General features: G+C 44.9%; 1 protein-coding gene across 6 annotated transcripts in view; it reads right to left on the bottom strand.

The window, feature by feature from the left end:
• Positions 1-7,430: 7,430 nt before the first annotated feature.
• The window catches only part of IL1RAP (interleukin 1 receptor accessory protein), a 53,872-nt gene continuing 43,564 nt past the window's right edge, over positions 7,431-17,738 (bottom strand). For 5 of the 6 annotated variants that reach the window (XM_026093497.2, XM_026093494.2, XM_064516791.1 and 2 more), the window contains one exon: positions 7,431-8,818. In XM_026093497.2, the coding sequence (XP_025949282.2) occupies positions 8,094-8,818 (725 nt within the window). In that variant the 3' untranslated portion in view covers positions 7,431-8,093. Of the gene's footprint in view, positions 8,819-12,002; positions 15,339-17,738 lie in introns of those variants that run through there. The other variant, XM_026093499.2, reaches the window with a different exon arrangement.

The following is a 17,738-nucleotide window of genomic DNA, read 5'->3' as shown; positions in this document are numbered from 1 at the left end:
CTTTTTGCTTTGCTCTTTCAGCCAGAGACTGGAAGTAGGGTGAGCTTCTAACTATCCGTAGTCGTAAGGGGAGGGAGGTTACAGCACATGGTATTTAAAAAGAAGAGCCAGATGCCAACCTGAGAGGAAAAGAATGAAAACCAAATACTGTAGTAGTTATTCCAATTGGGTTATAAAGGCGATAGCAGCTAATGGGAAATCCTGTTAAGGTGTAAGTCAGGTAGCTGTGAATCCTCCACTATAGTCCTAGATGTTGCACCTGAGCAAGTTGTTCTTCCTATTCTAGCATCTCAGTAGAAGCACTGGTTAAACAGGGGATAATAAGTTACCTGTATTTGGAAATAAGTGGTCAGAGTTTCACTTTGTAGTGCTGTAATGGAGAGCTGCTATTTGTCTGTCAAGTGCTGTTTTTTTCCAAAAAGGTGATTCTGCCATAAATAAAAGTACGACTGGAAATGCCTGGATGAATCCATTTTTTAATTGGAAAGATATGATCCGTCTTCTTTGCTACATATTCTTTCCTTTTTCCACCTCCTTTCAGAATGTAACCTACCAGAGACTAAATATAACCTACCCACCAAACTGAAACAACCAGTGAAAGGAGGTGACACCCTCCAGGCTGCTAGGAATGGATGCTCTTGCATTATTTTTTTTGTCAAGTAGCAGATGGACATTTGCACACAGACTCGGATCACGTTTGCTGATGAAGTCACTGCTCAAAAGCATCTGCTGTGTTGACCTCTTCACTATAGGCAGGGCAAAACTGGGGAGACTTTGGGAGCTTTACTGTCAGCCTACGTATGGTAGCTGGGGTTGCATAAAATATGAGTAGAGCCTCTTTAGAGTGCTCCTGACATCTATGTAGTATCTGGCACACACTTCCTTACCTATAGGGGATGAGGAGAAAAAATACACTGCATGTGAAGACACATGAAGTGTCTAGATACTATTATAATGGGGGAATAAAGGCAAGAGGGAGCTGCCTGTACTTCAGTGAGGAATAGATAAGGGCAGTGCAAAGAAAGCAGGCAGGTTGGAGTATAGCCAGATGATGAGTTCCCACCTATCGAGTCTGTCTCCATCTAATATTCAGACTAGTGTGTTGAGCAGCTGGAAGTATTTGGATGCTTGTTGTGCACTTGGCAGGGCCATCAGGAAGTTTCAGATGCAAACAAACAAGAAAGAAGAACAGATAAACGAGCAATGAAGATGGAAAGCTAAATTATCTTGATCTAGTTTACAAGGTAATGCCCTTGGGCCTCCCCAAGCATAAAATTTATGTAAGAGATGTTGAAGGCTGTCGAGCTGAACTGAGTGAACTGTGAGGTTTGGAGCAAGCTCCGTGTATTTTCCCAAACGTGTTTCCATATGGGAGCTTGGCAGAAGTGAGAGAGGTGCATGTGGTACAAGGCCTGGCTCACTGGTAGAAACAAGGCAAAGCAAAGCTGCAAAATGTCTACAGGGAAAACTGCAACTCTGGTTAGTTGGGTTTATTTTCATATGTGCTAAAAAAGACCAATACTAAACATTTAAAATTAGAATGAGATGAATGGACTCTGCTGACACAACTGATATTTACTAAACTGTATCCTCAAAGAGCCCAAGGGAAAAGGAATCGTGAGGCCAGGCAAGAAGACTAGCATCCAGCACAAACAGCTGTCTTGCTACTTGGGGAAGCTGGGGTGTTGACATAGCCCTCACTTTCTCCACTCTGGTCTAGCTTTGTGCCAAAGACTGGGATAACGTAGTCTAGTGCTCAGGACCAACCAAGCATTTACTGTTGGCTGGGTGAACCTGGAGGGGGCTAATTCATCAGGGCTCTGGCAGCATTGTGCCTCTAGAGTGGAAGACAATAGCCAAAGCAGAAACTTATATTTGGGGACAATAGCCAGGTATTTGATTTTTGTTCATGGGTACATATCTGAAGGGTGTAGTGAGTGAGTTGAAACGCTGTCTGAATCCATAAGGATGCTAAATGCAGGTAAATGAATGTGGGACAATGAGGCTGATATGGAATGGGAGGAAACAGCTGCTCCCTAGTGCTTCACCACAAGTGAAGCAGATGTTTTTGAGACAGAGATGTGAAAGAAAATGATAGATGTCCCTCTTGCCTGCCTCCACAAAGTAGCATCCAATCCAAATCTAAGCATGAATGGAGCAGTATTTTCTTTCACTGGCAACAGTGTGCATTGAAAGATCATGCAAACAAAGCAGAATGCATGGATTACTGCCTTTAGACACATCTCAGTTTTTGTTGGCAATATATAACAGAGAAAAGGTAATAAGAAATTACCCACAGCCATGTTCTTGGACCCAAAACACAAATATGAATGAGATTTGAGGAGCTGACATGATCTGATATGCAAACATGTTGATTTATTCCAGCTAGCTGTAAGAATATGGTTGGAGGCAAGCTTTTCAACAGCTGAGGTGTTGATTGAGGAGCCCATGGCATCACTGGCCTAATTCTTTCATGAGTCTTAGAATACTGGGAAATTACAAATACTGAAAACAGAGAATGCTGAGCCACTATGCAGAAAAGGGCAAGTTTGATGACTGGAGCAGACCTGAATGCATATTTATAACTGAAGTTACTTTTTAAAGGAAAATGCTGTTTGAATGTGTTTTAAAAGGGATTAGTTTCAACAAAACATGCTGTAAGCAAAGCAGAGATGAAACGCCAACATGTTTTTGGCACTCTTGGTATAGCATACTTGGAGCTTTATTTAAAAAACTTTCAAACTATGTGTTAAATAAAATATAAGTTAAAGTGGGAATTAAGTATTTTCCTTTTATTATGGATATAAATTGCTATGAAAACATTTGCTTTATGGAAAGTTTTGATGCCCTGTTGTGCTATTTTCTCTCTGTTTTGATGTCAGGAGAGAAAAAAGAAAACAATGGGAGTGCCTATGAACTGGAAGCCCTGGTTCTTTGTGGCTTTGTATGCATAACTACAGGTTCATTTCCAGATTGAATCAAAGTAATGGAAAAGGCAGTATGGAATTCCACCCATATGGAATTTCAGGGTAGCAACATAATTAATTAACATCCAGTGAACATGGCTCTAACAGAAGTAGACATTCCTAAATGACCTTTTTCCTTCAACAACATTTCCAGCTTGGCTGTTAACTGTAGTTGCACAGGAATGGTAGTGTTTTGTAAGCATAACATTGTGCACACACAATAACATTGTGTACACATTGTGTAATGGCAGGTATTCTGTTCTTCTTCAATTAACCTGTAGGTCTCAAAAGAAGAGAACTTCTCATTGAGGATGATGTTTCTAATGGGAGTCAGTGTCTTCATGGCTGATCTGGAGATAAATAAAACATCGTTTGCTAATAACAGTGGCAGATGGCACAAAGATTGCGTATCACCACTATTTCCCACTTCACTGAGCATACAACGTGATCTGGATTGCTTGATGAACTGGTCCCAAGCAGATACAGTACAGAATAACAAAGCCATGTACGACCATGCCGGTGAAGCATCGGGGTGCACCCTCAACCATAACACCTCCTTGGAAAAGGTGTTGGAATGGACAAGCAATGAAATCTGATTTCCCACTGAGGTGCGGTGGCAAAAATAAAAGAATCAGTGGGAAGCAGTGAGTAACTGAGGATCAGCGACTTCACTGCCTTGCACTGCCCAGGCGACAGGAGCAATCTCTCTGCCAACCATGTTCTGAAAATGATGCTGAAAAATTAAACAGTGAAGAAAAGCAACAAAACTGCTTAGAAAGCTTGAGAAAAAAACTCTCTCATGAGCAAAGGTTTGCTGAATGATTGGCAACTGTTTGTAAATAACCTCACAGGCAAAAAACCTCTGGGAAGTCTCTTTACTTCATCAGACAAAACTAAAACAACAACCCTGTCTGGAAGCTAAAACCAAGCAAAACAAAAGTCAAGCAAGATTTTAAGGATGAGGCTGATTATTCACTGGAACAAACTATTGGTGGGTTTGAAAACTCCTTGATGTTTTCAAATCAAGATCAAATGACTTTGTGGAAGTATGCTTTAACAAAGTACTAATCACTACATTGGTTAAAGGCATACTAATCTAAAGGTAGTGTCCCCTGTGCTGGCATTACCCTGTTTGATCTCATGAGGAATTAAAGTCATATTTTTCTACAAACTATGTTGTAAAATTTGTGTGTCTTATTAATAAATCTTTAGAATGGGTGATACATTTACTATGTCTTTTTAGAGCCATAGCCTCTCCATGGCACGATCAGTAATGCTATCTAGCATACACCCCCCAATCATACAATATCAAACCCACAGCTTCTCTGAGTCCCCGGACACCAGGTGCCAAATAAGCTTGGGTGGCCTGGTGGTGAGCACAGGTGTACCTCTCCCTGGCTGCAGGGCTGTGCTATAGCTGCATCCCTCTCGTGTACCCTGATGTGATCTCCATTCGGCTGCTTGGCATGGCTTTCAGATGTTATCTCACGCTACTGACTGGGGTGTTGTCTACTGGCCCTTCACAGAGCCTGGATTTGTGGTGGACAAAAAGCAGAAGAAGAAAATATATACATGGATCTTACATGGAATTAAGGGCTCAAAGCATTTTTTTTTTCCCCCTGTTTCTGGTATCTGTTGAGTCCTTCGTGGTCTTGTCATCATTTGGGAAAAATGTCTGCTATAAATACACTCAGATCAAATGCTCCAAGATCGGTATCTAGTCTGATGAATAAGCTCAAAATTCTTCTTAATGTTAGAAATAAAACTTGTTTTAATTTCTTGCTGGTTAGTGATTCATCCATATTTCAGATGTGGGGACTGTCTCATTACTGGCATGTCCAGTGGATCTTGCAAGGGAGAGACCTCTTGAGTACTAGAGCTTTGCAGTCACTAAAGTAAAGATAGACTGAAGTTCAGCGAGGCTGCACGACTTGCCTGCCTTCCCTTAGCTAACTCCATTCAGTGCCTTCATGATGGCACCAGCCTTCCACCTATTACAGACATCTAGACAAAGATGAAATATTGTACGAATAGGACTGCATATTATGACCTGGTTTCCTTGTACTGCTGCATGCCATAGCTAGAATGTACCAGGTTACATGAATATGGTCTTCCATTAGGATTTAGTGGAAAATTTCCATATATACTAAATCTATTCACCCCTGAACAAATCTCCTGACAGGAGTGTATAAGATAAAGGGGATAGTAATACTGTGCTGACACTGGTAACTTTGGCTACAATTGTATTTTCATATACAATTGATGTGAATATGTAAAAAAGAAAAAAAAAAAAAAAGCAAACAAGCAAATTGGGAACCTCTTTTACCTTTTGCAGCAAGAAGCAGCCTAAATATATCTCCAAATACATGTGTACCAGAGAAGAGAACAGTGACTATAGTCCATCTGCACCAGTCAGTCTTAGATGGGATATGAACAGATTTAACTGATTCTCACAGAGCAGCATTTGAGCCCTGTGCAACGAATCTATTCTGGTTCTAAAGCAGTACTTAGTTCTGATGCAAAACTTGTTTGCTTGAGGATATTTCTGACCAACGTGATTAAGATGAGAGAGTAATATGACTGAAATTGGCTCTAAGACATAGTATCTTTGTCCCTGCAGAGACACCTCATGTAGTACAGCATGCCTTCAGGCTCTGTGAGCTTGGCCTCTGGGAGAAAAGGCCCATAGCTGTGCACACACTGAAATCTGTCTTCTCTCCACATTCGTCATGAGAGCAACCAAAGGCCTGTGTCGGTTCTGAAGGTCATAGAAGTGCATTAGCTCTTCTGAAGCTGGAGGAGCAGCAATGGCCCTTTCTAGTCTGCTTTCGTTCTTTCTTCGAGATAGAGACCTTGTCCCAAGAGATTGGAATTGGGCATTTTGTATGTATATTACCAGCTCCACCCGATGATGTTACCTTGTTACCTGTATCTTCAGACTGCTGTAGTTGACTGAGTGAACAATATGGTCAAATGAGGACACAGTTTGCAAACAAACCTGGTAAAATGCCAGCAAATAGCAAACATACTGGCTTGGGAGGATATTTGATTGCAAATTATTTGTATTTCTCAGCTTGTGTTTTCAGTTCTACCAGATTCATTGACAGTGACACAACACATCCAGTTGTAGGAAGCTGGAACTATTTAACCATTTAATGCTGGTTTGATTACTTCTTATAAAGCATTCTCCAATTTATCAGCTCACTTTCCAAATATCTCATTCCCCCTCATCCTATTTGATTACTCAGAATGACCACTAATGAAAAAACTTATTTGAGCCATGTGAAATGTGTCTGCCTGAAATCTCAGAGAAATCCACACCTGAAGAGGTCTCTATCATCTGAATTTCTAATTTTTATGAGCTGGTAGGTGGGCTTTTTTGCCTTTATTTTATTTGGATTGACTCAGCTCCGGGTTTTTTGGTTGCTCTATTTTCTCAGTCTGATGCAGCAATGCTGTTAGGATTCAGCTCACAGAGACTTGTAACAAGAAAGTCATCAGCTATGTTTGATCTCTGAAGGAAAGGGTGGAAAAAGTCTAAGCTATATTGCAGAGGAGGGGCTGCTGAAGGAAGGAAAGTGATGTGTGAATTATAACTGGGTTTCAGCACTATTAAAATGGGTGAGACATGGCCCCTTCCTTCCTTACAGCTCCAGCAATGTCACTAGGGCTGCACCTGTGGGCATGAAATAAGGGTCTGTCCTAGGGGCCACAGGCCCTGTACTCTGAGGACTCAGTTCATGTTGCCCAGGCAGGAAAAGTAAGAACTTGTGAACTTGTGAGGCAGCAACCAGATTGATTAGAATGGCTAGGAAGACTTTTTTTTTTCAGGGAAAGAAAACAAATTTAGTGTATTATCCACTATAGTGTGTCTGAACGTCAGCTGAAGGTGGGCAGCTAACTCCCAGGATTAGCAGGTTCTCTGAGGGGGAGGAGAAAAGTTGTTACACAAAATGGAACAAGGCAAATGAAGTTTTATTCTGGATGAACAGTGGGAAATACTGCCAACAGCAAGCTCAACTGATGAGTGAAATAGCCACCCGAGGGAGACTGGCCAAAGGCTCTTTGGGTTGTTTAATGAAGTGCTGTTAACTTAGGACCCCTCAACTTCAGTACTGAGCACAGCTCAGTACAGCTGAGGTTTTTTTATGAGTATTTTAGGCTTTGCTCGTATCCCTGAGCTCATTGACTACTTGGAGAATTTTTTAGATCATATTTCTCTAAAATTGTAGTGCTTTCCTTTCTTACTGCGTGAAAAGCCACCCAAACAACAGAGCAAACTCCTCAAGCAGGGTGGTGGATCAAGCCCAGGAGCGCTCTGAAAGCACTGGGAACAGAGGGGTACCTTGATCAGATCAGGTAAATCACCTCCCCAAGTGCTGTTTGGTGAACAAGGCTTCCGGCTCCAACATTTACCAGCTCCCAAGACTGTACATGCCACTTATAACAATAGCAGGTTAAAGAACTCAGTTTTATTTAGAGAGAAAGGAGTTGTTTTAAAAGTTTTGACCAAGTTCTTTTAAACCACAGTGGGTAAAGCTCTGTCCTGCATGGCACCATCCTGCACTGGCAGGGGTTCCCATTGAACTCATCAGCAAAGTTTCACTCTCTACAAAATGCAAAGGTATAGGCTTGCAGGCCTCAAACTTTTGCAGACGTTACTGTGAGGTGCATTGCTTCTCCCCTCTGCGCTTCCCTCCCAGTTCCCCATCAGGGGCACCTGCCCTCCCGCACATGATCCCAGCAGGAAACCTGTGGCAAACACAACCGCAGCTGGTAAAAAGAAAAATACTCCACCAGAGAAACACTCATGTGTTTTCAGCTCCACTTTGCAATTTAAATTAAGGAGAAGGACCCTACAGCACACATGAACCAGAAGCTCCCAACCACTGCTCTGTATGTTACTCCATATCCTTGGTTCGTATCACCAGCAGTGAGACACTCCATGGTATCGCTGCAGTCCTACTGGATGCTCCTGTGGGCCTGAACATGAATGACATGACATAGAAAGACACCAAGTCAGCCTGTGATATCATAAAAACAACTTAGCGGAGGCTTCAGTGAATTTCTTTTGCAGACCTAGCTCCTGCAGTGCTTTCAAATGCAGGCTGCAGCCTGTGGGCTTGGCTAGAGGACATAGAAATCATTGTTGTTCGATAAATCACTGTAATGGCAGAGGGCAAGAGTGGGGACTTGTGCAGGCGGGGGCTCTGGCCGACTCCTGTCCTGAATCCCCTGCGCCTCAGGCCTGCCTGAGCCCGGCTTGCAGAGGTGAGTCTCCCATCTGGACTCAGTCACAGCCCGATGTTTGCGCTGGAGTCTGCTGTCACCATTGCAATAGGTCACACAGCACTGGCAGGCCAAGAAGTGCTTGGCTCGGTGTTTGGCTTTCGACCTGGGGGCTGCAGCTGGCCGTCTTGGAGCAACAGCTCCTGCTGCGGCACCCTGCACCTCGGGCTGCCCTTTCAAGCGGCTCCGTCGCCTCTGGATGGGGTCGAGGCTGATGTCTGACTGGGAGGAGCAGCTCTCGTTCCAGCCGGAGCCGGCGTTCAGGCTCCGCAGCGGCAGGGCGAGACGCAGTGCCTTCCAGAACTGGGAGCCGGACCGCTTGGACTTCTCCCCCTTCCAGGTGACGAAGGAGACGGACTCCTTCAGCTGGAGGATGCTGGGGTGGGTGCACTGCAGTGGCCTGTACTCCACCACAATGAGCTTGGTGGCGATGGCATTCTGGCACATGATGCCGAGCTTGAACTCCAGCAGGCTGATGCTCTTCTCTGTCAAGTAATCGGGACTCAGGACCACGATCATCCTACGGCTCCTCTGAATGAAGTCGAAAACTGCTTCAGTGGTATCTATGAGTGCAAGGGCAGAGGGATTGGGGTGCACAAAAGGGAGGGAACAGAGAGAGAAAAGCCAAGGAAAGCTGTTTCATGGCATACCTGCACAGATACACCCTTCCCAGAGAAGAAGGGAAGTTGGTGGAAGCCCAGTGAATTTTGATTTGCCCACAGTCCTGACTGCAGGAGCAATATCAACAGTTTTGTTTTGCAGTTGGTTTTTGAGAAGGCTGAAGTGGTAAATGAGAGGCCAGGACAACAGGAGAGACAAGTGGTCTGGCCAGCACAGTACTATGACTTCAGCCCTGCATGTTATCACCTCCTGCACAGAGAAATGCAGGAGTTTCATAAAGGGCAGCTCAAGAGCCATCTGCTGCAGCTCTAGCAGCCCTTTGCACCAGGAGAACAAAGTGAAGCAATCACATAATCAGGCCTCAGCTTGCACTAGCAAGGCTAAAATCCACCTCCCTCCCTCTCATGCTGCTTATCCAGAAATGGAAGCATCCAAACTTACAAATCTGGAAATGTCAGCCTTAAACTTCTCCATCAGTTCCCCTAGCTGTGATGTGGGGTGAAAATACTGTCCTTCAAAGCATTTCTTATGGTTAATTGCAGTTTGTAAAGCACAGCAAGATGCTTAGCTGGAATGGTGCCAGGCAAGGGCAGCATCTCTTTTATTATGAGCACTGAAAAGCAGCAAACCTGAAGGATGTCCTTGGACTTCTATCTATGAATTGCGATGCAGTAAGCATATTGAAAGTGTTATGGCTAATGGGCGAGCAGTGCAAAGGATGGGAATTAATAGAGCTGTGGCACTTAGCAAATTAACTCAAACTGATTAGCAGAATGGTTGTGAAAACTTAAAGAACATGTAAAAGCTGCCCACTTGCTGAGTGTTGGTGCCTGGTACAGGGGGACCTGAGGACAAGGTGGTATTAACCAGGACAGGGAGTGCTGGAGTGGGAGCTCTTGCAGACTCAGTGAGAAAACCCTCTTGCAGGATATGGCTGGTAAAGAATTTTCTTGTGGGAGAAGAGCTAATTGCTGTTTCCATCTCCTTTTGTACTGCTAAAGCCGCAGAGGGGCTATGCAATGGGAAGTGGCGATATTGCAGCAGCTTCCAGCTCTTTTATGCAATTTCAGCCCCACTTCTATTTACCTTATTTGCTGTGAGGGGTTGGGGGCTGTTCCATGCAGTGAGAGTGGTGGGAAGGAAGAGGAGAGCTCTTTGAAGCTGCCAGCAGAACAGGGCTGCAATTCCTAGGGCTTCCACCTTGGTGCGTTACCCTTTTTGGCATCCTGACACCAGTGAGAGCTGATACATGGGTAGATCACCACAAAAAAATCTGTAAGCCCTGTTTGATGCCCCATTTTGGAGACTCTCCTCACCAGTGGAACGGTGGTGTTTTATGTAACAAAAATACTGCTCCTTCCATGCAGTGCCTTTTATTCTTCCAGCACTTGGCTGTTTCTGTTTCCTTTTTTCACAGTGGAAAGTGCACTGTGTTGCACCTGAATGCATCTTATTTTAAAACCGCACAAAGAAATATTTTTTTCAAAGACATATGGCCAGCTGTAAAACTGTCACTAGATTACTTGGGGACCAAGGGCTTGGGATAAAAAAAATGACTGAACAATAATATCCTAACAGAGACGGTAAGGCACTATTTGGTTGTATAATGTAATACTGGAATTTAAATAAAACTCTTTTTCTTGTATGTAAGCTTTTTGAGGATTTTTCCCCACACACAAAGGAAAACACTGATTCATTGAATCGAAAAGTAGATGATAAAGTCAATTCTGTCAAAATCATCACTTAAAGCTGTGAAACTTTCTGACCACCGTATTTCAAAGGCACAAGGGGCACAAGGAACTGGCAGCAATCTCCCAATTTATTGAGTCCAGACCTCATACAAACCCTTCCATAACTGATTGAGATCTATTCTGAAATCAGCTAGGCTTTAACAGTTTGTGAAAGAAAAAGCTCCTTTGCTGGTTTGAAAGACCTTTCTTTTTGAAACCGAAATCACAGAATCATAGAAAAACATAGGCAGGAACAACCCTTGGGAGGTCACCTATTTCACCCTCCTGCTCAAAAGAACAAATAGAATTAATGTGAATGATTCCAAAACTGTTGAAATGTTTTAGACTGAGATGACAATGATGGTTTTCTTTTATCAGAGTTTGGGTTTGCTACAATTTGAGACACTCAACATTTTTCATCATGGAAAATGTAAGAGCTACATTTCATTTCTGGGAATGGGATGCCCTTAGACTTGGCTGACCAAGACAACTCAGGTTTACAATCAGATGTCCAGATTATGTTGTAATCCCACCTCACAAAAAAAATCTCAGGTGGCCATTTCACAGTGTTTGCAGGCAGGATGGTTCCTCCCAGTGACACCAACAGAGAAGGATGGGGCAGGCAGGAATAATGTTGCTGGGGTCTGGGTACTAACAGAGCTGGAAATTAGATACCTTTGGATATCTGCCCTTCACAAAAAAAAGAAGAAAGAACTTCCATCTGTACTACACAATTGTCATGAAGGACTCTGCAAATTTTTGTTGCATTACTTGTGTCTGCCCTAATGCACCCCGAAGATAGAACGGAAGCATTTAAAAGCCGTGCATTTGTCTTAGCCCAATAAAAGCTGTGGAGTTAAATCCACAGAGTGTCACAAGTCTCTATTAACTAATATGTTAGGATGCAGTCAAGGGAAAAAGTCAAGAAAATGGGTTGGAGGGGAAAAATGAAGATGAATGAACCTTTTTTAGCCAACTACCTGGAAGGCGATGGGAGAAGCAGTATGTGCTGCGGTTACAGCAGATTTCCAAGCTCTGTCCAAAACTCCAGCTACTTGTTTGGTCTCTCAAGCAAAGGGATGGTGTTTCCTTCCCATTTTTCTATCCTGGGATTGCAGAGTGAGTGCTCCCTGGCTCAGAGACTTTCTGTGAGTGCATGTACAACTACTGAGTGACATTTGGTTGCCGCATGTCTCTGCATTTCTGCCTTTGTGGCCCAGGTGCCAGGAACGGTGTCTAAGGCTTGGGCTGGGTCTATGCAGCCAGGAAAATCCCACCCTCTAAGGAGGTGTCCCCAGATGATCTAGATGCCTGGACTACACAGTCATCTTTCTTTAACAACCTTTTGCAGATGTAATGGGGAGGAAAATGATACTCATGAGAAATGCTCAAGGACTGAAATGCAAAAGTGAAAATGTTTTATTGAAAAGCAAAATAAAATAACACTGACACTTCACAGACCAAATAACACAAAGGCAAAAACATACAGAAAACAGAAGGGAAAACTCTGGAACAGCTGTAAAACATCTAACAGCACAGGGGAAAATATCCATTCCAATTTGTGCAAAGCTGTTTCCCCATGAAATAACAATGAGGAACTTTGCACGAGCTGCATATTGATAAATGTTAGGTTACAGCACAGAGACTCAAATGAATCAACTGAACTAGACAGACACTGTGACAGGATCATCTCTAATGGAAACCCCATGTGGCATAGGAAGCAACGGAAGGTTTATTTGAGGAGCTTTGCAGAGCTGCATTGCAGCTGACATTTGGGTTTGCCCCTGGTCTGGCAGCTCCCACTGAAGCCAGTGGTCAAGCTCCAGTCCACTCCTTCCACACTGCTCCCTTTTGACATCTCATGCCCATTTTAGATCACCTCACCTTTTGCCTTGTGGGTGCTCTGCTGAGCTTTTGCTTCACATCTCTTGGTAATCCTGTTCTGGAGTTGCAATGGCATCAAAGGCCATTGCACTGTATGCCAGAGAAAGACCAGGCCCGTTATTTATTTGGAAAACTTTGAGAATAAAAACAGCAAAGTAAATCAGGGGGCTTTAATTTCCTAAATAATCAGACTTAGTAAAGTATCAGCAGAAACTTTCTTGGGGCCTCAGCCAAAAGTGAGATGCAATGTGGCGAGGTCTGGGATGTTAATTGAATTTATGCATGTTTCTGAGACAATTTTTTAAAAATCAAATTGGAATCTAACACAGTTCTGCTTTGGCCTCAGGGCCTTCCCTCTGCCTGCAGATCTGGCAGCTGCTTACAGAGATGCTGAAAACATGAACAAAAAGGTGAAGCTGGGCAAAATGATGCAGTTGCAACGGCCTCACAAAGCTTAGCATGTTTTTGGGTGCTGTCTCATACAAACGAAGCTTCGTGGAGTGTGGGAATCTGCTCTGCCTTTCTGCAGACAGACATAGCAGGAAGGCTCAGCAACAGCAAAAGTTTTAAGCACCTCTGAGCAGATGAGAGGCTCCACTGCCTTCAGTGAAGCTGACTGCAATTTTTCACCTGCTTAACACAAAGCTTATTGGGGGTGGGGGGGAGGGCAGATGAAGGCAAAGGCAAGAAAGAAGAAAGCTCTATTTGTTCCACGTTTTTACAGTACCTGGCCCAGTGGTGTGGGTGGCTGGGGCTCCCAGCTCCCCTGGAATACCATTAGCAAACATACAATCATACGGGCAAGGGGGCTTTGCTGACACCAGGAATCAGCCCCACACCTTTAAAGCTGGGCTGCTTGCTGGGTCACCCACAAACCTCGCAGCCCACTTAAGTGAACAGTGCATATACTCCAACTCGTAGTGCTTTTCTTAATGCCATTATGGATGGCTACACCTCATCCACTGGACACCAGCAGAGTGAAAGCCTGAGTCACAGCTGACTCAAGAGTGATCATTATCTACAAAAACTAAACATGCATTTAGTGTGTGTAACACTGAATTCCACAATTACGTGAGAAGGTCCCTGTATAGGTAGTTACGGGAATATGGAGGCACCCCCAGAGCCTGTTCTATTCTGTGAAAACATCGTGAACAACAGTACCAGCCAAGGCCTGCTGTGCTTTGGTCTGTCCTACAAGGGAGGGGACACTCCCCCTTCGTCTGAAAGGGCCGTCTGCAGGTGCATTAACACACAGGCCCTTTCCTATGCTACTGCCTCCCATTTAAGCAAGGACTGGTACTCTGTGGCTTTTGTGAAAGACTGCAGAAGCTGAGATAGAGCTTCTGTTCTGCAACTCTGGACTGAGAACAAGAGGGGCAGAGGTTTCCTCCGTAAAAAACGAGGTGGGTTTAAATCCGAGCCCTGAATTACAAAAACAGTGATGCCCATCATACCCAGGCAGTATCATCCGAGAGCTACTATCCAGCTGGATAGACTTAATAGCTTTTAATAAGGGAAAGAAAGGTCAGATAAGTTTGTGGGGTCCCCTGGGAAGCTGGGCAGATATCTAGTGTTATGCTGGTGTCCTCGGCAGCACTTTCCACAATGCTTTCCCACTGGAGCAGCACAGACAGAGCAGGGGTGTTCAGTAGTAAATTGGGGTTTCCTGCAGTGCTTGTGAAGTCCCTGAGTTTATTCTACAGATAAGCACCTCTCACGCATGCTCCATGACCTGTGCTAACAGGAGATTCCCCTGGATTAAAAGCATTACAGCCCTGAAGGATCTGAGACACTTGGAAGACTGCAGAGTCCCAGAGACTGACCACTTATTAGTAGAAATGATACAGTACAAATAGCACATAGCAGAGCTTTAAAAAACCAAAAAGGTTTGCTTCTGTAACAGCCATTTCACACTGGCAAACTACCTGAATGCGTCTGCTCCTACAGGAGTGTGGGGACAGACAACGAGGAGCCTCAAGAGCATAGGGGTTGTAGTGCGCTTCCCCCCCAGAAGCAGATATCTGCGATCCCGCAGGACTATGAGGTGGGGACACATGTGAAAGGCTCCATGTTGGAGACACTGTTCAAACCGTTCCCCAGCCTCCACAGTGGGGACCAGCGAACAGGAAGGAGTGAAGCTGCTTAGGAGAGGAAAAGAGTCCTGCCCAGGAATTTAAAGAGGGTCCAATAGAAACTGGAGCTAGGAGTACTGGCCTGTACTAATGCTATGCTATCACCAGGTGCTGGCTGCACCCCACCTACGCAGTCCAAATTCAGACCTTAGGCCTGGGACTTTTGTAGTTGATTAAAGTGTTAGCTTTTGCAGAAAGGAGGTGTGTCCATCTTTGGTCAGGGCAGTAGGAAAGCTGAAGGGAGGCACGACTGTCCTCTGAAATGTTTGGGACAGGGTCCTTCATGGCAAACCCTGAGTTCCATCCCACTCCCCAGCCTAACTTGTGGATTTTTTTTTTATGATAGCGTCAAACATTTCTCAGGGAGAAATATGAAGGCTCTTGCCCATCGAGGCTTGAACTCCTGCTCATTTTTTTTACCGGCATTTCCACCTGCAGCTGCTTCCAGAACCTGCCCTTCGGAAACTTGGATTTCTCGCCTTTCCATTTAATGACAGTCAAGGCTGCCTTGGCCTGCTTCAGCTCCTTCACCTTGCTCTTCTTGATGGCTTTGTACTGCACTAGAATGACTTTGATGCTGCCCTTGGAGGCCATATTCTCTAGACCAGCCTTGAGCTCCAGCAGGGCTTGTGTCCCCTGCAAGACGTAGTTGGGGCTCAGGACAACAAGCAGGCGGCGGCTTTTCTGGATGAAGCTCAGGGTTTCATCTGTGACAACTGGGAGAAAGAAACATCAAGGTCATTAGTGATGGGTGAGAACAGGCTGCTGAGCTGCTAAGATGATGCCAGGTACCTCTCAGAGAGGACAATAAAATCCCTTGGACGCCCTCTCCAGAGACTATGCTGATGCTTCCCAACACTGCAAGTGATCCTAGGTAGGGCCTCCTACCCTGCAGCTGGTACCCACTGCCCCAGATGATGACATCTATGCTCCCAGCCTCAGTCTGCTTGTCTCTCCATGATATGTAGACAAGGTGTCTGAGGTAGCTACATGTAAAAAACACTGTACTGCATGGCAGTGATACCATTTGATGCCATGACGATGTCAAGCAGCAAAGGGGGCTGCTTTGGTAGGCTCAGATTTAGCTTCCTTCTAGAGACAGTGGAAAAGGAGGCTGTTCAGAGCAGAGCATAAAAACTGCAGGGCCTGATCCCTCGACCAGCTGAACAATGCATGACCTCAAGTGAAAAAAGACAGTCCAAATAGGCAGCATGAAGACTATGCTTAAATCCTCCTTTGGCTGATGTCCAGAACGACTGTGGGTGACCCTTTCATCTCTCTTACACTGGTTTCCCAACGGCAAACACGCACAAGAATTATCTATGCCCTCCCTAAGTGTCTTTACAGGTTAATTTACTTTGGAAATCCTGTCATCCTAACTACTGTTTTTCACTGAGCTGTTCCTGTTACCATCACTGATGAAAGCAGATTTGTGTGTTTCTAGAAGTGACAAGTGCAACTGCTCAGAGGATTTTTAATGAAGTGTCCAAAAATGACACCCTTAGAGCTGGAGACATATCATGGTAACTGTGGATCCTCTATGGTTTTCTAACATCTGCAGGTAGATTGCCTTGTCTGTAATTAATGTGAAGCCTCTTTGCAACTGTGAATCCCCGTGGTTGCTCCCTCTGTTGCAGGATCTCCCACGCTTCATTGACAAGGGAATGCTCTTGACTGGTCAGAAAATACAATGGAGAATAAAGTAACACTGACACATAAATTCATTTAGCTGTCAAGCACGTTTGATTAGTTCCTGTCAGCACACTAGCAGGATAATCCATCTCCCACTGTTTCTTCATGAAGGACAACATAATTCTCTACCTATGACACAGATGCACACACCAGAAGCAAGACATCAGCTGCCAAAAGCTATTTCCTGGCCTGGCGTGCTTCCCCAAGAAGGAGATTAGTCAAATCCCAGCTAAGAAGCGGTGGGGAAGCCACAATACTGTTGCATATGGCACTGCAATTAAAAGTGACCCTCTCAACGCTCAGGAAGGCTTGGCCTTTGAGTTCATCAGAATAAGGCAACCAGTGGTCACTGCTGTGTGCTGGGATGGGAGCACTTCCTGCAGCGCTGTGGGCAGAGAGCTGAGTTGGGAAGAAAAAGGGAATGATGGAAAGAAGGGGCAGAGTGGAACAGGAGGGAGATGTAAGTCCCAAGGAACAATTGGTGAGAGCAGGTGTGTCTGTAGGAGCTAGCTGGGGCTGTCTAGAGCTCTGAGCGCGTGGTGGTTCTGGAAAGCCCAGTTCAGCAGCCAGGCTGCCTGGTAGACAGTATGCCTCTCCCTTCAACAGTTCCATGTCTGTGCATAAGCAGGAGAGAAGTGGAGGAATGGCAGAGCTAGCATCTATCCATTAGCCTTGCTGATGAGTTTGCAACCCTTTTATAACAGGCAGCGGCCAGCATCTGTTCAGACAAGCTTTTGCAGTAAAGCTGCAATGTCCTTCTTGCAACTCCCCTCAGGAGCTCTGCACTGGGGCATCATGATGCCAATACTGCTGTTTCACAGAGAGCTGCTGGAACAAGCCAAAGGCAACCTGAGGACACACATCTCTGGACCAGGCACAAGATCCAAGCTTTCAGCAGGGCATCTCCTTATGGCAAGCACAGCTCAATGTGCAGCCATGTGTGTCCTTGACCATGCACACAGCAGAAGAGTGAGGCAGAGGAGGGTATGCATCCACAACCACTCTGCTAGCTGTTCGCTTCACACCTACCCATGACCAAGACAAATGGCAGCCTGACTCAGGGCTTCTTCTTTTGCCACACAGGCTGTTGTTCACCACAGCATGGTTTGGCTGATGTTAATCTTTTAGCTCTGCCTTTTATTTTTTCTCTCTCTCACCTGGCAGAAAATTGGATCAGGTTTGAGTGGGAGGAAGGAGGCAGCTGCCTGCCTGCAGTCCTGCTGCCATCAGTTGAGATCTCCTCAAACTTCAGCAGCCATGGATAAATGGGCAGAGACCACAATCTGGTGGGCAAATGCCAAAGGCTGGGTGGCTGCAGGCAGCACAGCTAGCCAGCCAGCAGGCAATATTTGCAACAGGACAAGAAGCCTTATCAAGTAAACCTAGTTCCTTCACTCAACCTGTGAATACACTACTGGCCTACA

Source organism: Dromaius novaehollandiae, chromosome 9 (assembly GCF_036370855.1).
Source record: "Dromaius novaehollandiae isolate bDroNov1 chromosome 9, bDroNov1.hap1, whole genome shotgun sequence".
Classification (NCBI taxonomy): Eukaryota; Metazoa; Chordata; class Aves; order Casuariiformes; family Dromaiidae; genus Dromaius; species Dromaius novaehollandiae.
Note: the sequence above shows the minus strand (reverse complement) of the source record. Positions and strands in the feature narration are given on the sequence as shown.